The 20,120-nt window shown below is 43.3% G+C and overlaps 1 protein-coding gene and 1 long non-coding RNA gene across 5 annotated transcripts in view; one reads left to right on the forward strand and one right to left on the reverse strand.

Annotated features, from left to right (window-relative positions):
• Positions 1-552: 552 nt before the first annotated feature.
• On the forward strand, positions 553-7,634 carry LOC124055517. The gene is made up of 2 exons (XR_006842691.1): positions 553-769; positions 7,067-7,634. It is a non-coding gene; the product is annotated as an uncharacterized LOC124055517 (long non-coding RNA).
• A 1,701-nt stretch (positions 7,635-9,335) lies between these two features.
• The window catches only part of LOC124055443 (lysine-specific demethylase 6A-like), a 28,920-nt gene continuing 18,135 nt past the window's right edge, over positions 9,336-20,120 (reverse strand). For 2 of the 4 annotated variants that reach the window (XM_046382304.1, XM_046382302.1), the window contains 14 exons: positions 19,067-19,444; positions 17,758-18,650; positions 16,739-16,868; positions 16,452-16,557; positions 16,141-16,346; positions 14,569-14,630; positions 14,336-14,410; positions 14,107-14,255; positions 13,875-13,989; positions 13,590-13,777; positions 13,002-13,143; positions 12,763-12,889; positions 11,401-11,571; positions 9,336-10,674 (listed from right to left, as the gene is read on the reverse strand). In XM_046382304.1, the coding sequence (XP_046238260.1) occupies positions 10,645-10,674; positions 11,401-11,571; positions 12,763-12,889; positions 13,002-13,143; positions 13,590-13,777; positions 13,875-13,989; positions 14,107-14,255; positions 14,336-14,410; positions 14,569-14,630; positions 16,141-16,346; positions 16,452-16,557; positions 16,739-16,868; positions 17,758-18,650; positions 19,067-19,444 (2,772 nt within the window). In that variant the 3' untranslated portion in view covers positions 9,336-10,644. Of the gene's footprint in view, positions 11,572-12,762; positions 12,890-13,001; positions 13,144-13,589; positions 13,778-13,874; positions 13,990-14,106; positions 14,256-14,335; positions 14,411-14,568; positions 14,631-16,140; positions 16,347-16,451; positions 16,558-16,738; positions 16,869-17,757; positions 18,651-19,066; positions 19,445-20,120 lie in introns of all 4 variants that reach the window. The other 2 variants (XM_046382303.1, XM_046382301.1) reach the window with 1 other exon arrangement.

Genomic DNA, 20,120 nt, shown 5'->3' on the forward strand with positions numbered 1-20,120 from the left:
GTCTGATTGGTTGAGCTTTTGTGAAATAGCCAAGAAACGCGGGCAACAAAAAGTAAGATGTTGCTATTTTGTTTGTGCGGCTTAAAATGCAATTCATGACATTAATCCTAGAGTAACATTTTAAAGTATATTTGCTAAAAAAGTTTTGTTTTTTTGGGTTTTTTTTTTAAAATAGCTTTAATTGTCCTTTCAGAAACCAAAGATCATGCTCAAAACACCAAAATTTGTCTGAAGGTTACATCTAAAAAAAAAACAAAAAACAAAAAAAAAAAAAACTACAAATAACATCTAGATCTGTTTTTTTCTCACACTAAACTTTAGTGATCACAAATCAGTCTCACATTCCCAACCTATAAATTTCATTGGGAGTTCAGACTTAAATAACAGCCTATGAGATGCAGGGAGCGGATCTTCTCACTTTAACGCACTGACACTGATTTCATGCAAAATTGCCTCTGAGCTCGTCTACATCACTTCAAACCGCATTCACTTGGGGCTTGTTACACTACTCATTTTGCTACGTCCCCCCCCCCCCCTCCACACACACACACACACACACCCACACACACCGGAGGTCCCCGGACCCCAGTTTGTGCACCACTGAGCCTGGCTGCAGCAGCTGAAGAATCCCCCTTATGATATGGAGGCAACGCGCGTTGACGTGTCGCGCTGCGCTTCCGATCTATAGTATCGGTATGCGTCTTCTGCACGCGCACACACAAACGCACAGCACTCTCATGGGGACATGCGGCCAGCAGACGCAGCCACGGTAAGTGGAGCCAGTTTTCTTACGGCACTTTATCTCCCGGGGTGGCGGGAGGGGGTGGAGGGGGTGAATATAACAACTTTCTCCAGCCTCGTTCTGTCGTTGTTGTTGTTGTTGTTGCTCGTGTTGGAGAAATGAGAAGTTTTAACAGACTTTTTTTTTTTTTCTTCTCGTTCGTCGGCACCTTTCCGCCGATCGCAGCCTATTCATGCAGATTGCGCAACGCGCCGTGTGAATCGGGCTGAAAAACGTGAAAACAATTCGGTCCTGTTGCTTTTATTCAATGTGAGCGTTATTACTGAACATTCACTTTTAGCCAAAGTCCACCTCATCATCTCAGTTACGCTTCGCTTTGGCCATGCGGGGCTTCTCCAGGGAGCACATTTCAGTCTCTCCACTTGGTTAAGAGGGGGGTTTTCACGCACCAAACTGTCGTTTTTCTAACCAAAAGCCACATCCACAGCGTTGTTGAACAGTCACTTATGCTTTTCTTTTTCCCAACTTAAATGTTTCGATACTTTGAGGGCCAAGTGTGCTGCTTGGTCTGTGTGTGTGTGTGTGTGTGTGTGTGTGCGCGCGCGCGTGTGTTCGTGGTGGGGGGAGGTAGAGGTGGGGGGGGCAATGCGCAAAGTGTGTGGTCTCCAAGCTCTCCACCCCCGCAGAGACGCACGGTTTACGCGCGCGCGCACGCACACACAAGCTCTGTCTGTCACGGTCGGTCTTGGATGTCTCTGGGTCTGAGGAATGCGCCCGGCGTTTTCTCTGTATTTTTCACATTAAGAGCAGTTTGGGAACCGCTCTCAAAGCCGCTCTCTGAACCGCTGCCACCCGCGGCAAGTGAGCAGCAATCAAACGTACACTTCCGGTGATATATTTCACAATAAGGGTCAATAGCTTTGCAGTAGTGACGCAAACGGGGGAAATTTTACCTCATTTGTCCTTGATAGTAAAGATTTTTATTTTATTGGCCGCACATTTGTGGAGAGCCATTGACTTTCTGAAATATTTAATTCATATTTAAATGGACTTATTTTTTTTTTTACCTTGAGCTATTTCCATTGTCAAAAAAAATGTCAAAAACTAATGAAAAATTCCATTTAATATTTCTTAGTGCTCCCAAAAACCTTATTTTCTGATCAACAATCGATAATCCAAAGCCCAACAATTATTATACACATAAACATAAGCATATGCACAACAAATCTCTCAATTTGAAAGCAGGAAATGGGGAATATTTGCTATTTTGGGTCAAAAAAACGAGGCATGGATTGAATTAACTGCTTATCTATTTTCTATTAGAACTCTGTTATTACCTTCTTATTTTTTTACATAATTTCCTCAGGAGCGTTTTTTTTAAGTTGCTTTTAGGTTGAATTTAAAAACTTGCATAGTTTCCAGTTTCTTCCTGGTGAACGCCGGTCAACTTGACGCTGTAGAGGGAGGGGGAGGGGGTGGGGGTGGGGGAGAGGGGGGGAATTCTTGTGTTTTTGGTATGTGATTACCCAGAGGAGAACCCATGACTGAAAGGGAGGAGGAGGAGGAGGACTGGGGTTGAGTTTAGGATACATTCCTCGCCTTCCTCTTTCAGTTAACCACATTATTGGAGCTGCTGACATGTTGCCTCCTCACATGACACCCATCAGCTCCCAGCTGATGCATTACAACTGGACAAAGTGGTCAGTTGACCTGAGCCCTGACAAGTAAGATACACACACATAAATATTTGATTAAATGTCTATCTATCTGATTTCTGCTGAATTCCTTTTCAATTTCTTTTCATATTGATTAGTTTTGTTCGGGACAAAGACAGATAATCAACACGGTCTCACACAGTAGTAGCCAGTTAACCTAACGTGCATGTTTTTGGAACTGTGGGAGGAACCTGGAGTACCTGGACTAACCTCCTGATGTGAGGCTGAAATGCTAACCGCTTCACCACCATGCCTCCCCCTCCATATGATCTAACTATAAAGATCTCATTTACTCTCAGAAAGAAAAGTAAAATACATTCAGACCACTCTCCTTTCACCCTCTCATTTTTCTGGCCCCACATTCCCCCAGTAATTTGTCTCTGAAAACCTGCACCTGCCCATAAACCCTCAGGTGGTCTCTCTCACACACACAAACACACTTTCCCTAGTTCGGCATTCAGAAATACAGCGATATGACATCTGACATATTAAATGGGGCTTTCCAGATTTGCATAAAACCGGCAGAGTTCTGCCTGTTCTTCAGCGTCTCTGTTGAAACCGTAATCACCCACTCGCTAATGACAATGACTATAATGGACTGGTTGTTGGATTATACCACCAAAGTGGTTTTAGCACACATCTGCATAATTGTTCTTAGCATCTACACGCCTGTGGGCTCCCAGCTGCCATTAGCTGTTGCAGAGAAGAGTGTGATTGAGGAGCCATTCGATGCTTGAAGAATGGCAGCAAATTGTATGCCAACCGCGTGGGTGTTTTGTGTGTTTGTGTGCGTGGGTTGAGTGTGTACTATGTTGAAGTACACTAAGCATTGTCTAATTAAAGACTGTTTTTGCATTAGATTTGTTGTTGACTGATGCAGGGGACCGAGCAGCTGCGTGAGGAGAGGAATCCGGGAGCAAAGTTCACTTTCAGGTGTCGGCTTAGTACTTAGCACTAAACCTGTAACTTTCAATCCAGGGGCAACCAGTAGCTTGCTGCTGCTGCTGTGCTGTTCAAACAGCTAGACGTGCATAAATTTGAAGCATCATATTTGTGGTAAACAACATCATGATGAGTCAGTTTTATAAATAAGGTTCAGAAATTATGATGATGAAAGTCATCCTCTGTGAATGATGCAAGTGAGCCAAGGGCCAATCAGTGAAAAGATGCATCATTGTTCCCAGTTTTATCAAAACTGTACCAGTGAGGTTACAGCTACTTCTTGCCTGACTTTGCTGTTGCTGAATAAAACCTTTACAGGTTGTTCATTCATTTTTCACTATTTATGCAAAAGAAGCATTTTATATCAATACGTATGTAGTGATATCATCAAATATCTGAGCTTTATTCTCCAAATGATATCCCACTGCTTTACACTTTGTGTGTTCTGTCCTTTTACTACCTCCCATCCCAAACTCCTGCTTAAATGCAAGCAAGAACACCTTTAAAAAGCTCTGTTTAGTCATATAGTCTTTGTTCAAATGCTGCAACTCAAAGTGAAGACGCGCCCTGTGTTGAGCGTCCTTCAAAAATCAAATCAGCGAGACTAATGTCACATGACCAACAGATGGACGGACACATCCGTGGTACGTGGGGGACTGTAGCAGCATGAGCCAAATCAACAGCTGAACCCAGCTTTCCAGTTACAGTCCCTGTTTAAACATGCAGAGAGGCTTTCGGTTGGGGCTGATCAGAAATCTGTCTTGGATTTTTTTTTCCCCCAGTTTCATGAACAAGCTCAGTTGTGAGAACTGAGTCAGCATAGAGGAAATAATTGTCCCTGCCGTTGCTTAACGATACCTGAAATGTGCACGAAGGCCACTGTTACTTCATCTCCTCTTCTTCCTCCTCTCATTGCTCATCTCTTGAAAGCAAGCCAACATCCCACACACACAAAATCATGCTCCCTCTCACTCTCTCCTTTTCTCTGAACAGCACTCTGTGCTAATTACTCTCCGTTTCCATGGCAATGGGTAGCACCTCTTTTTTTTTTGTGGTATCTTGGATAGCCCATCACAAACATGCCTCGTATCACATCATTCGGCTGAGGCAACAGTGTTGAGTGGATGGATTTGAACTGATATTCATGCACAAATTAAAGAATGTACAAATAAATTCCAAGTTTTTCCTTTGTGATCCTTAAAGGAAAAACACCTTCATATGTATATAAGTATATATGATCAGTCTATGATTTAACCTGCATGCAAGGGAGTTACTTTTGTGATGACATGGTTTTTGCATTATACAAGTGTTGCCTGAGTTAGTTATTTCCTACATTTCCCACAATACCTTTTGACAGCTGGAGGTGAGAAGTGGAATAGCAACAGCAAGATAAGAGTTTAGCACTTAATTAATTAATGTGGCAAGTTTCCTTTTGGATGATTTCTCCCTTCCACAATTAAAATTCAGCTTTCAAACTTTAAAAGATGTTGAAGGACCTGAAAACTTAATTTCTCCATCGGCTATGAGTGACGAGCGACGAACACACAAATTTCTGCCAAAGTTGGAACAATTTGGATCAGTTCGCTTGAGAGATTTCTAGATTTGTTATTCTCACGGGTGGGCGGGGCTCAGTTGGAAAATGGTGATGTCTTTATTTTGTCATAAATACATGAATTATAGAAAAATATTGTTTTTGTTTTATAAAGACTTTGTGATTTATTATTTACTGTCCTAGCAATGCAGTCTGTCAGAACATCTGGACTGGTGAGATTATTATAAATGATCAGTGGTAGCAATTGTTTGTTCAATGGGCGCCATTTCATTAAGTTATTATGAAAGAATCCATTCAGCTTGAATGAATGAGCCCCCCCCCCCATCCCATATTTTCCTCTCAGCCATAGGTCTGTGCTCTGGATGTCACACATAAGTGAGTCACTTTGACACAGTCAGATGTTTCTATATATAAATGTGTAACTCATCAGGTCCGAAAGTTAGCAGGGGTGGTAATTACGGGGGTAATATTGGAACACTGGAATGGAGTCAAGGTGTGTGTGTTAGCACCTTTGAGACGAAGCCGAGAGAGAGAGAGGGCAATGGAGGGCCGTCAATGGAGCGATAGCCTGACAAAACAAGCAAAGGGAAGATTATCGCAACCTGAGCGGCCATCGGTTTATTACTCATTAAACACACGGGAATGTTGTGTCTCAGTGTAAGGTTGAATGTAGCAAGTCCTTAAATGACACTTATAAATCTTTACATTTAAAGGGTTGAATCTCACTTTAAATTACACTCATTTAGGAAAGAAGAGCAATTTGCAAATCCAAAAAAATGACTTCTCTAAATAAATATCAGTCATAATTCCATAAAAACATCAATGCCTTCTTTTTCTTTAGCCATATTTATGTGACATAAATTTACTACCAATTAATATTTATATGCAACACAAAAAAATAGTTAAATTGTGTTACACAAAATAAAAAGTGGGTTTACCCCCCCCCCCCCTTTGCACGTGCCTCAGTACAACATTATTCTCAATGACCATGGGTTTTATGAATGGGCAGCAGGAAGCTCTGTCATTGGCTGAAAGTGACAGCCAATCAGGGAGGATCGTTTGCAACAGAGGCGGGAGTGGGTGAATGGAAGAGTCAATGAGAGACATTTTTAGAGGTCAGAGTCTGATGTGTGTCTGTAGGGGTGTGTGTGTGTGTGTGTGTGGACGTGAGCCTCACACACTGACCTACTTGGTTTATTGCAGGCATCTATACATAGCTGTGGGAAACGCTTGCAGACAATCAGTCCAGTTAAAATTAGCAGTCAGGGCCACCTGTCTGCCTCTCACAAAAGCGGAAACACCAGAGCAGGCAGGGCAGAGATGGAGGGAACAGGAAGGAAGGAGAGGGGGAAAAGAGGAATGAGGACTGGGGAAGAGGGAGGGCTGGTTTAACTCAATCTCTCTTGCTCTTTCTCCCCCTTTTTTTCCACACTGCGACACAGGGAGACATTGTTAGGCGGTCTGGATTCAAGGACTGGGGGGGGGTGGGTGGTTGGTGGTCTGGGCCAAGCAGAGTTCACATACCTCTCTGCTGGATCACTGCCAGATTTCACAGAGGATATAGGTGGAAGATATAGGGAGAGGAGAGTTAAAGGACTACCCCCCCCCCCCCCAACATGTATCACTATTGTCACTGTATCACAAATCTCTGAGGCTTCCTGCCTTTGTTATTTCAGACAGCCAACAGGAAGTCTTCATCTTGTTAACTGATCCAGACTTCCTGTTTTAAAACTAGCATCTTGTTTCCTCGAATCACGATTTTTCAGCCCACACTTGGGTTTGTTCCTGTGTGCCTCCGCCAAAGTAAGACTTTGCCTCCGCCAAAGTAAGACTTTGTAGGTAGAGAGACAAAATATGAAGTATTACAGAACGACAGTGTGCAACCGCAGCAAAACATATATAAATACTGTAAGTCCATATCGACACTGCTTTATGACCACCAGACAATTCAACTCTTATTACTTCTTTAATTCAAATGTTGACCATAAAAAGTTGGATTTTAATTTCCCTGGGGGTGAACTCAGCCGTCTTGTTGTTTTGTGTGCAGTTGCACAGTCAAACTCATCCTATGATTAAAATGATTCTTATTCTTACCTTTTTTTTTTTCTTTTCCAGAACTCCCGTCAGACTCCGAATGGCAGATGGACTCTCCAGGAAAGGCGGTACGAAGTCCTCCAGCATCCATCTGTGGCAGTCAAAATGGATGCTGCAACAGCCATGCTCTGACGGCCATCTTGGTTTCAGCGCGGCAGCAGGGGGACTGTACAATACTAATAGGCAGAGAGGGAGATGAGGAGGGTGAAATGGCACCTTTGCTTCTTTGCCGCATGCACCTCAGCCCCAAATTTGTTTAATTGATTTATTATTTATATTTATTTTAGAGATTCTGACAATTTTTCAGCTCAGCTCCCTTTAATCTTCCCACATGACTCTGGTGTGAACAGCGGTTGCAAAAATCCTGATATCCATCCAAAAGATTTAAATTTTTAGCTGAAAATTAAAAGTTAACAAAAGCATTCAGTCATGCCAGGAGCTCCGTGAGGCTGTAATTGGCCACGGCAGTGCCTTGAGCTAAATGCTAATGCCACTATGCTAATGTGCTGATATTTATCAGGTATTTGCCAGGTTTAACCTGATTGCTTTGGTGTGTTAGTAGTGTGTTAACGTTTTCTTTAATTAGCACTGAAAAAAAGTACAAGCAGACACTGATTGGAGTGTCATTAGTTTTGCAGGTGTTTGATAGGTATTGAATAAATTAAGTGACCTCATCATGATGCAGAATATCACCAATGGGACCAATAGGACAGACCTACTGATTAACAGATGCTACCCCTGGGGCCAATAATGTGGCTAAAATCACCTGTATTTTCTTCTTTCTCATTATAGTGGTCCAGCTGAAGACATGAGCTGTCATTATACTGCAAAGCAGTTGTTTCAAACAGTTGTTTCAAAGTGTATCATCTAAACCAGTGTTTAGCTGCATTTTTGGCCTGTGAGCCTGTCTGTTTGACAGTGTGTTGTTAGCATTTTTTTTCTTCTTTCTTGTTTTTTTCTGAAAAGTAGTATGAGAAGGCAAAACCTTCTAGTAAGTCACAAGTAAATAGAGGAAAGTCAGGAGGGACGCCATTTTGTGCCACAGACATGCATCATCATTTTATGACCAATTTTTTTACTTTCAATCCCTTGACTCCTCCTGCAGTTACACAAACAGCCAATGTATCCACTGTGTCATGTGGGAACAGACTGACTTGGAATTTTGCTCTAAATCTACACCCTCACACTGATAATTAAACTTGCAATGCAGTTGGACATGTGAAAGTAGTTTCAAAAGGTCCTGCAGTGCTGGCACACTGCTTAAGCATCTTACATGAATCATTTGAGTCCAGCAAACAACCTTTTCAGACACCTTGTTGACACAAGATATTGATAGTGTTTATGGATGACGGTGCAAGTGGGAAAATGGCATCTGTCTGCTGAATTGTTACCACCTCTTCCTCTACGGTTGTTGACAATCAAGATGATTTCAGGTGAAATATTCTTTTAGAAGGATTCTATTTTGTACTGTCTTCTACTGTCATATCCTCACCTGCATCATATCCGCTGTGGCCAACGCTGATACCCAGGGAACCTGCTTGTTTGTCATACTCCCTCTGCATGAAGTTGTTTCCTCCCCATCATTTCCCATCTTGGCTGTGAAATATGGCAGCCTGGCGGCCATTTTGGCTCCAGTCGAAGGTGCAGAGCCACAGGGTGCACAGCGGCTGCTCAGTAGTCAGTGTAGATCCTGTGGGGCTGGCAGCAGCTACATCTGGCTACTGGGTCTCTGCTGTCAGCCATATTGGACAGGATACATGATGATGACATAAAAACTGACTGAATTACTGTATTTTGTAGCTTTTAAGGTTTTCCAGCATAATCAAGAATATTTTCTTTCATTTGAATTTTCTTTCTAATTTGATTAGTGTATTATTTTCCCCTGGAGTTTTCAGTGTGTACTTCATAGCCTATCCCTGTGATCTTTTCTGCAACGCAGTTTCAAAATTTCAAAGAAATGCCTCGAATGCCCACCCACTGTGAAGAGGAAAGCCTTCAGCAGAGTTAATCCAAGACTGCATGGGTAGTTTGGATGGCAGCAGGAATTTTATTTTTTAAATAAAAATGTTTTGAGATACTGGGTAAGTCCTGAACCTGGCATATAGTGTAGGATTCTGTGTGCATCAGTCTACAGCTACATTGTCTGCTGGGTTTCAGGCCTTTACTCACACACATCAGTATAAAATGCAAATGTATACAAGTGTTTTATTATGACTTGAGAGATTTGTGAATGATATATCTAATAAGTATATCAAAGTACTGCAGTATGTTTGAGAAACTAAAGCATGGGTAATTTGACAACTTTGTGTTTATTGACTCATCATAAAACATTCTTCAAACAATAAAACAATTTTAAATGTCCGTTTCTGTACAATGCTTGCTAGGCAATTTTATTTATATATAGAAAATGTAAGAGGAGTTGTGTTAAAATGACAAAACTCCTTAAAATTTAATGGCAGGTACTCTGGAAAAAATAACAGCATTCCATCAACAAATATTTTCAAGCAATAAATATGTATTTATAAATAGTGTAAATTTACATCAAGATTAGAAACATAACGAAACAAACAAACAAACAAAAAAAAAATCACAAATTAAACTTTATTCCATAAGTCTATGTGCAACCCATTTCTCTTTGTGACTTGGCTAGTAAGTTTTTTTTTTCCTAAATTTTTTTCTCTTTTTTTTTTAACTAAGAAACAAACAAAATGTCATAGTTATGAAAAGAACAACACAAAGATAAAACATAAAAGCTGTAAAAAAAAAAAGAAAAAAAAAAAGAAAAAATAATCACCTAAACTCTTCACATTACAAATTTTTTTGGGAGATTTTGCTGTCGAAAGAGTCTTAAAATTACTATCTATTATAGAAAAAATGACCAGTTAGTCTAGTGCTCCTTAGAAGGAAAAACAGAACATAAGTTGGGAGGGGGGGTTCTAGAAATCAAAGCCAACAATTCATCCTGTTACCAGAATAGAAAAAGAAATAGAGAGAGGGAGGGAGGGAGAGAGAGAGAGAGAGAGAGAGAGAGAGAGAGAGAGAGAGAGAAAGGTCATCAAGTCAGTAGTTTTTTTACGGGTGGTGTTGCCAGTTGTGACAGTTGACAAATATCTACAAAACATTTTTATCACGCATTAAGAATCCCACTCCTCCCTCCCTTCGTCCCCCCCATTCCCAACCGTTTTTGATTAAGTCCTCCATTAAAACAGGGTGGGACCATTGTCACTAGAGGGTGGGGGTTGGGGAGAAAAGAGAAAGAAGTCCTGTTGGCGAGCTCGGTGGCGCCTCCTACCCGTGCGAGGGCAAGGCTCCAGCACTTCAAACAGGTTGCATAGACAGACACACTCGGCCGCCTCAGCCTCCAGCCGTCGCAATGGAGACCAGCCATGTGGTGAGGGTGGGGAGACGGCCTTGGCTTTCCTGAATATCAGAAATGGTCCGCGTATGTAGATGTTTGTTCTTTTTTTTTTTTCCTTTTTCCTTTTTTTCTTTCTTTTTTTTTTTTAAAAAAAATCTTAATACAACTTTCCTGTAAATGGGCGTCATGGCTCCACAGCAGAAGAAGAAGAAGAAGAAGAAGCAGAAGAAGAAACCTAATGTCAAGATGAAGATGAATGAAGAGGGGGGGCCTGGGGAGGAAGATGGTACACGGGAATTAGTGGAGTCACAGGCTTCAACGCCTTTGTGGTCAAACTGCCGTTATGCCGCAAGAAAAGCACAAATATTAGCAAACTGTACTGCAGGTATATCTGATCTGGCGTCTGTGTTAATTACGTGGGCTGAAAATAAACTTCCGCAGGCTTACATAAATTGCTCACAATAAACTAAACTAAAGCTGGTTTTGTCAAAATGTCCGTACTGATGTAGTGTCAGGAGGAACCACACCCATCACTGGTCACCTTATACACTTTATTACACAACATCCTGGCTCCGTGTTTGAGGTGTCGGGTTTTAATGGGAAGGTGATTTAAAAGCAGTGATAAGAAATGTGGCAGTGCAAACATTAGGATTTTTTTTTTACCTCCTTAAAAAAACAAAACAAAAAAAAAACAAAACAAAAACCACAACTTGAGTGAAGTAATTCATTGGTTAAAGGCATCTATTCAGTCAATCACTAGTTTTTTGTCTGGTTGGAATGAAAACTTGCTCTTCAACAGCAGTCTATAGTACATAGTTGTTTGCATGGGTTTGTTTTTTTTTTTTGTTTTTTTGAAAACATCAAAACTTTTCCTTGAGATTTGAGATAAATCATTACTTGTTTGGCCGATTCACTTAAATGCACTGGAGTTTTCTTTGAGTTTGACAGAAGAAACAAAGCGCCTTGAGTCCGTCTCTCGCTCAGTCTGGTGACTTACTAATGTGAACTGGTCGTAGACCTGCATCAGGTCCTCCATCCTGTGCTGCTCCAGCACCACAAAGTTGTCCAGCGTGGCGCTGCCTTTCCTGGCACAGTCCTGGCAGTGGACCACGTACTGCTTCTTGGACAGGAGCTCGCGGCGCACAAACAGCAGGTTGAACACCTCCACCTGCAGAGCGCACACGTACACACGCACGCACGCACACACACGCATGTAAAGGGTAGGGATCAATCAATTTTTCTTCAGACACAGATTACAAAAAATGAAGCAGATCAATATTTGGGACTGATCTGCAGTAAAAATAAAACACTTTGTGTGAAAATGTAGAATAACCAGTAATGGACTACACCCTACACTACTACAATTTACTATACTATACTTATGGAGGTACTTGTACTTGACCATTTCCATTTTCTGCCACTTTATACTTCCACTCCACTTCATTTTGGAGACAAATGTTGTACTTTTTACTCTACTATATGTATATGACAAGTTACTAGTTCCTTAGCAGATTCAGATTATTACCACAAAATGTACAGTTTACTAACAATACTGATAATTACAAACCATATAATTGGCCAAGTTGATAATCGCCCTGGTACAAAAGTGTCTAATTTACTCCAATCTCTGCCATTTTCTATCACACTGCATCTCTGAGCTTTGATTTGTGAAATCTGAATTAGCTGAACAGCAGAGACTGCAGTGCTGATGTCATCTGGAGACAGATCCTGGAGCTGCTCCACAGACAAGTGAATAACAGAACAATTGCTGGGACACAATGACAGCAGACATTTAATGGGACATGGACAGATTTGTGCTAAACAGCTTGAAAGCCCTGCATTCAAATAAGACCATTAGCGTACCCATTAATTAGCGCGACAAAAACTGATTTAATTCAATGTCAGTAGACTAACTGATCACAGGACGTGACGCTGGCCAAAATCACTCAAACAGCAAAGTGCAAAATTGTAGCAGAAATGGCTCAACTACTGATATTTGCTATACTGCTCGTGTGCACTTGTGTGCATTGCAAGTCCAAATTCTTTGATTTTTTTTTTTATTTTTCAACTTTTAAAGCTAAGGCTAATTAAATGAATCATCATTTTAGGCACATGTACTGAAAGACAACACTTGAAGTTTTCTCCACTCATACTTGGAAAAAAATCTCGATCAGATTCAGACCGGCTGAGACGCGCAACAAGATGACAAATACATTTGGTATCATTCAGAATGTGAGCAGTTAACATGGTGAGATTTTTTTTAATACTAGGAATAAGTGAGAACTGCATACTCAGAAATGTGAAAGCCTGTTAAATTTCACACCCCTGATGCTGAGATGTTCCCGGTGTGCTTACTGACCTCACAGATGGTGCAGTAGTGGGCCGGCTCGTCCCTGGTCCTCGGCCTCAGCACCGTTTCCTTGCCGGCTGACGCCAAGGCTTCCTTCACCCTCTGGCACTGCTTCAGCGTCCGCAAAAGGCAGTACCTGAGACAGCAAGGCAGCATGTCAGATTGAGAGGGGGGGAGCTTGTGTACAGAATCAAATGATCATACAAACAAACTGCTCAGAGCTGAAAGCGAAGGACTCCGTGACTCACTTGATCATCTCAAACAGCTTGTGGTCCGACACTTTGATGTTGCGTGCCATGTTCCAGGAGAGGTGCACCATGGGAACCACGGACTTGACGCTCTGAAGCTTGTTCCACTCGTAACGCTCCACGGCCAGCTTGTACTGGTGGGCTGTGGGAGCAGCGGGAGAACATACTGCACGTTACCCGACATGAACACAAGAAACCAGGAGATGTTTACATGTTTACACGTGGACAGAGTACAGAGGTGGACGGGTTGATGTGGAAGCATATTCGTTCCATCGTACAGGCGACTGAAAAATGTGTCTGAAATGCATCTGCTGTACACAGGAGATAAAATCCCGCTGTAATCAGTTCAGTTATCAGCTAAAAAGGTCACTAATCAACTATTTCAGCATTTCAGACATCACAGTAAAGGTCACCATATAAGATGCTGTTCTTTTAACACAAAGACAAAATTAGGTGAATCTACATAATTCTACAGTAGCATAAGTAGAAAGACATTTTCTTTTCGTCGCCTTGTGTGAATGTGATCGTCATCTCGCTGTTTGACTACTGCTAACATTAACCCATACATTCCCATAATCCCCGGCGTACCGGTGAGAGGTCCTACGTTCCAGGCGATGTTGTTGCACCAGCCGATGGCCTGCACCCAGTGGACAGTGCCGGTGTTGAGCCACACCAGGTCGCCTGGACGCTGGATGAAGCGATAGACGGGTACGTCGGCCTCGTACAGGTCCTCCAGGTTGGGCCACCACGAGCCCATCAGGAAGTTGATGTTGTTCCTGGGGGTGAGGAAGGGGAAGGAGTGTTGTGATGGAAGAAGTCAGTTTTATTTGCTTAGACCACCTATCCTTACACCCGCCATCCAGTCCATCTTACTTTTCACAGAAGTTGCTCATCACTCCCCAGTAGGGCTCTGGTACTGCAAACCATTCACAGTCTCCTGGTCCAATGTTGATGTTGACGGCGCAGAAGTTGTTGTGTTCCTGGTGACCTGGAGAGACACACAGAAACATTTTCACCGCACAAATCCACACATTTATGCTGATGTACAGCTCACAGATTTAAGACTGTTGTAATCAGTTCTCCCACAAAGTGTGTGTGTATTCACCTGGTATCCTGCTCCCAGGGACTTTCATATAGAGCTGGACCGTGTTCATACCCAGGATGGTGTGACCGACGTGACTGAGCAGGTTGCCGGCCGACACGACTCGAGCGAAGGCCGGCAGCTTACTGAGCTCCTGGAGTTGCTGCTTCCACCTGGTGGAGAGTGGATGACACGTTACGGTTAGTCACCGCAAGATCAGTTTGGAGACGCGGCGGGTGAGACTTATACTCACTTCCTTTCATCAGACACGTCGATGTTGGTTCCGAATTTGATGTGCTTTAAGGGCCCCCTTCTTTTGCGTGCAACACTGAAGACACAAACACACAGCATTTGCAATTACCCAAATTTAACATGGTTGCTACTTTACAGTTATACATTAACTGAGAGTACATTTAAAAATATCAAACACTGGAGCGAGAATCAGGGGCAAAAAGTCTGACTGAGTTAATAAACGACATTAGGTACCTCTCTGCTGATGCCGCCTCTGTGTCCGAGGGCTCCTTTAGTGCCTTCTTCTCATTTTCCTCCTGAAAACAAACAGGAAACTCTTTGAACCAGAAACACACGACCAATAAATCATTTTTTGTCCCCCCTTACATGTCTTAAACTGGACTTCCCGGTAATGGAAAGTGAGGCTGATTGGCGAGTGTCGGATATATTTGTTCGCTTGTTTCAACGCGTCCTGTTGATAATGTGATGCCTTAAAATACATCGAAGGCACTAAAGAAGTATCTAATGACTGACACAAGCATGGACACAAGCCTTAACAAAAGGGAGAGGATTGTGGTAGGCAGTCGGCTGTTAAAAAAAAGAAGAAAAAAAAGGGGAACAGGTTGGGCTGTGAAGGACAACCGCCTGATGTGTTTTACAAAAACATGGCCAAAGGACACACGCCTGACAAGAGCTACACATCTCCAGAGTCATGGCGCTCTGAGGACACTGGGGCCGCACCAGGGAGCGTCATCTCTCCTGTTCATGTTACTCTTGTCATGACTGGAATTCTAAATTGCAAATCAGTCTAAATGACAATTTGATTGAAAACAAAAGCAGCATCAGTGATTCTTTCCAGTGTATTTCTCTCTCTCTCTCTCTCTCGAATACTTGTGTGTCTGGTGTGCGACTGAAGAAAAACAAAACACACACTCTCTCTCTCTCCCCCCAACACACACACACAGAGCAAAAAGCACAGGTTTTTTAGTTGTCGCTGTAAAGCACCCTTCTGCCATCTAGTGACTGTTCTTTTTGTTCAGTTTGTTCCCAACGGCCTGTATTACAGTCTAAATAAGAAAGGTGGTTATATCACACTTATCACCATGAGGCCTCTTTTTAAAGAACACTCTGAGAACGTAAATCCTATTGTGACTTTAAAATGGGAACTCAAACTGCACCATGGATTTGGAGAATGGGCAAATTCAACAGATGTTTTCAGTGTTAAATTTGCTAACGATACAGCCATTGTTGATTATTGCTGAAGATGAAAACGTCTCATGGTTGTGTGGGAGGGTTTGTCAATTGGGGGTCACACTAGTTTTCTTCAGCTAAATACTGAAGACCTGATGTAAAATTTCAAAGCGATAACAGAGACACACACATCAACATGCAGCTATTGATGGTGACTGTAGCTGTTGAAGCTGTACATTAATAAGATCTCGGGAGGGTTAGTGATGGAAAAAAAAACTGTGATGGGATTTAAACACCTGTAGGTGGGAGTTACAGGAGAGGAAGGAATGGAGAGACATTTGTCTTTAAATGGTCAAAAATGCACACCACAACCTGAATAAAGACTCTCTACTTTAGGCACAGACTTTTAGCTTCACAGATGTGATCATCTGCATTTGTAACATTCTTTTGTATTTATTTAAAGACTGTTAAATATGTGCACAGATCTGCGAATCTGATCTGTTTTTAATTGTCTTTGCCACAGGTCAGTGCCTGCAGACACAAAAAGATTCTGAAAAGAGAAGAAATGAAAACTTATTAAAACCTTCCTGACCTGATGAGTTTTGAATGAGTAAAATCTGGAGGAAACAAACTGACCCGCAGGGACTCCTGGAAAGAAGCAGCCTGATACTGAGCGTATTTGGCGATGGTGGTGTGAGAGCGGGCGCTTTCGCACCGCCACATTTTCTTTGTGCCTGCCGGGTCCCAATTCTCATCAGCTGGTTGAGAGAGCTGCGTCCAGACCTCCACCAGGTGGTCCGGGTTGGCCTCCACCAACGTCTTTGTGGAGAACAGACCCAAATCTGTGGAGAAACGGACCCCAGAAGGAATAATGTGAATTAAACACTGAAGTCTTTGTGACTGATAAGAAAAAAATACACCCAATAACATTTGGTAAAAGTATTCACCCAGTTTGAGAGCTCCAGCCAGTCCTCTGATGACGGTGACGGGATTGGAGGGGTTTGTGCAGAACTGGTGCAGTGGGGGGAAGAAAGCATCCCTCTTGTTCTCCAGCTGGCCCACAGACAGAGAGGAGCAAGTTAAAAGCAGGTGGTCATAGTACTACAGACAAGACTGATCGGGTTAAGAATAAAAAGTCGTCATAGCAGTGCCTAACCTGCCCGTGGCTACTTCTGAGCAGTATTTTAATAACTGCTATCAAACCCCTTTAAGTCATCTTAAAGACGACACTCACGTAGATGCTGGGTGTCGGGGGGTTGAGCTTGTCTTTGGGCAGGGCTGGTGAGGGTGGAGGAGGCAGCCGGGGCGGGGGGCACTTATCGAGGAGGATGCTGCTGTTGGAGAGGCCGTTCCTCCCCAGGTTCCTGCGCGTACATGACACAGTTTTACTGAAACGGCTCAAGTGATGCAAGACAAAAGTCACATGCAGTAAGTAACACTCGCTAGACCTGCTGTTGTGCCTTTGAGCTTAAATGTCGAAACATACTTCTACTCTGCAGTCCAGTGAAATGAATATTTGTGCATATTTAATGCGTCGTGGTGATTTTAATTTCCATTTGATAAAAGAAGCACAATCAAATGGAGGAATCTATTCATCTGTATAATCTGTGTTGGATAATATCTGCATGGCAACAAGACTGCCCAGTAGCCTTCAGTGTTGTTTGCAGTTACATAATTTTTTGCCTGTGGTTCTGTAGTTACTCTGCGAGCCCACTGGGAGGAGACATCTCCAAAAGAAACCACACAGTTCAACTGATGGTTCCTCTCATCTGCACCGTTTAATATACAGCAGAAACCTTTCACGTTGCTGGCTGGTGAGTTCTTTGATTAAGGTGTTAACAAAGCACCAGGACAGCTTCAAGCCTTTCAAGGTCATTACTGTAGAAACCATGTTCACCTGTGAAACACTTCCACAACATGTGACACGCAAAATAAGGCAGCAATTCAGAATCAAACTCTACCTCAAATTTATAGCAATATATCAAACAGTAAAGTCATGCTTAAGTTTATTCTAAAAGTTTCCTGGTTGCTGAAACATAGTTCATAATGAACCATATAGTAAATGTGGTTCAAATGTTGCATGTCATAACCACCTTTGCTCTGTTACGGCTCCACTGTGTGTTATCTGAAATTTTGCCAATACATTATTTCCTTGGCAACACCATCATTCTCCCGCCAAGTGGAGTTAATCTGGGTGCATCTGCAGGACGCCACGAGGTGAAAAGAAAAACAACGGGAGGATTTCAGTCTTACCTGCAGGCCTTTAGCACGTCTGTGGAGCTGGGGTAGATGGATATCGAAGATGACGATGATGAGGAAGAGGAGCTGTGTCCGTGCGGTGGCGTAGCTTTGAGGCTAGTGACGGTGGGCGGCTCAGCCTTGAGTGGGCTTTGAGAGTCCTCAGAGATGCCTCCTTTGCCGTTACCGTTCACAGCGGGCGCAGTAGATGCAGTGGTGGTTGTGGTGGTGGTGGTGGGACTGTTGGCGCCTGTTTGGGTGTGTTCTGAGGACTTGGGTGAGGGTGTGGCGGTGGACATGGCAGAGATGGGCGAAGAGGCAGCTGAACTGCCCTGTGCGTGGGGGGTAGAGGGCAGGACGGCTGGGTGGATGTTGTTGATTTTCTTGTGGGACTCGGGTGTGGTGGATGCTGTCCCTTCTGATGGTCCCTCACCCTCCTCAGGGCCCTTCCCCCCTGCCAGCAGGGCAGATAGTCTAGGATTGTCTGCGCTAAGGCTCTGCTTCTCACCACCTTCTGCCACCTTGCCACCTTCCTCCGAGTGTATATGATTGGCTAGGCCATCTGCCTGCGCTATTTTTCCATCAGCTGATGGCAGCGGCGACGGCACCTTGCCCTCGGAGCCCCCGTTGTCCAGGGATGCGGCTGCAGTGACACGGGTGGCTGCGGTGTTGCTATCTTTGGTAGCGGACGCACCGGGTGCTGCTCCACCTGAGGTAGAGGAGTGGGGCAGGGAGGGTGGGGACGGGAGGTGGTTGTGAGCCTGCTGCTGTGGCGATGGGGTGCTAGTGGAATGTCCAACCTGATTGTTGGGGTGCACAGGGGCGGTGGAGTTGGGGGTCTCGGGGTGAGAGATGGTCCCCTCACCACTGGAGCCCGTCGCGTGAGGAACAGACCCCTTCTGAAGCCCCTGAAGAAAGAAGAGGGCAACCATTAAACAATGGCAATATTCTGCCATGATTTTGATGCTGGAACTTAAACAACTTATGTACATGTTCTGTGTCAGCTCCAGATATTGTGGGTGTGTGAAAGAATTCCTGCATGTTTTAATTTAATCACCTCTCATGGCAGGGACTTCACAGCTTGTTTCATGAAACCACATGACCAAATTTCTCAATGCTTTATATTTTATCTTACTTTTTTTATTAAACAGAATTTTACAACAGAGCCAAGTAGGTCAGTAGAATAAAATGTAATTATATCTATAATTCTATAATTAGATCCATTTCTTAGCTGTGCAACAGAGAACTTGACAGAGAGAGGGAAGACAGAGGATGTTTGTCCCAGGCATGGGGAAAAAAAGAGGAATAGTGGGAGATGTCTAACCTGAGAGGAGTTTAGGTGCAGGGCCTGGCGTGGCGTGGTGTCCTGTGTTTGCGTGCTTGTGCAGGTGTGAGGTAGCAGTGCTGCGTCGCCGCTGCCGGCAGGTTGCAGGTAAGGCACGTCTCCGTTGGGTCCTGTGGCCGTGGGCCCTGACTGATTATTACTACTACTGTTACTACCCACTGGGAGGGAGTCTGAGTGTCCATGTGTCCCAGGCCCCATGGGCCCGTTGGCCAGCGGCTGAGAGGGGCACTGGGGCCGGTGGGGGCCCAGGTGGGGCCGGGTGGGTTGAAGGCTGGGGTTGGGGGAGGGAAGGGAGTTGGTGGTGGGGCCGTTGGGGAGAGAGGGGCGCACCTGACCTCCTGAGGCGTTCTGTCTCATCTATATGTGGAAAAGATGACAACACAAAAAAGTTTCAAATCTAATTAGAGCCTGAAAGTTTTTATTATCTGCAAGTTCTTGATTATGTTTGTTTAAACCTTGTTGGAGAATCTGCCTTGTGAGTCAGTCACACACACAATCACACATTAACCGACATTAACAATCTTATCTGTCGGTGGTGCAACTTGTAATCTGTGCCAAACCACACCAACGCCTACACATGCCACAACACACCATGAAAGGAGTGGCTTAAATCAGGTCTTAGTACTCTTTCTACAGTTTACACACTCTCAAACTGGATTAGTGATTTTATTTACCAAAGCATCTAAAGTTAATCCGACAGCTACGCAGGACACGAGTATGGAATCTTGATTTATGACTGCAGCATCATGCAGGCATGTGTATGTAAATATTACTGGATCGAAAACACATAATGAATACATCCTGGCTCATCGAATCCTGAGATCCTAGTTGTCAGTTGTGTTTTTGGCTTGCAGCATGGGATGTCATTCAGACAGTTTCATGGGTCATATTAGTGGCAATAATAACATGAATATTTTCAAAGTCAATTAGGAGAGACAGAGAGTCTTTGCATTCTTAATTTCAATAATAACAATAACTTTTAATTAGGAACCTAAAAGAAATAGAGGTCGGTTAAATTCAAAATAAAGTGGTT

The sequence above is a fragment of the Scatophagus argus genome, chromosome 24, assembly GCF_020382885.2.
Source record: "Scatophagus argus isolate fScaArg1 chromosome 24, fScaArg1.pri, whole genome shotgun sequence".
NCBI classification, from domain to species: domain Eukaryota; kingdom Metazoa; phylum Chordata; class Actinopteri; family Scatophagidae; genus Scatophagus; species Scatophagus argus.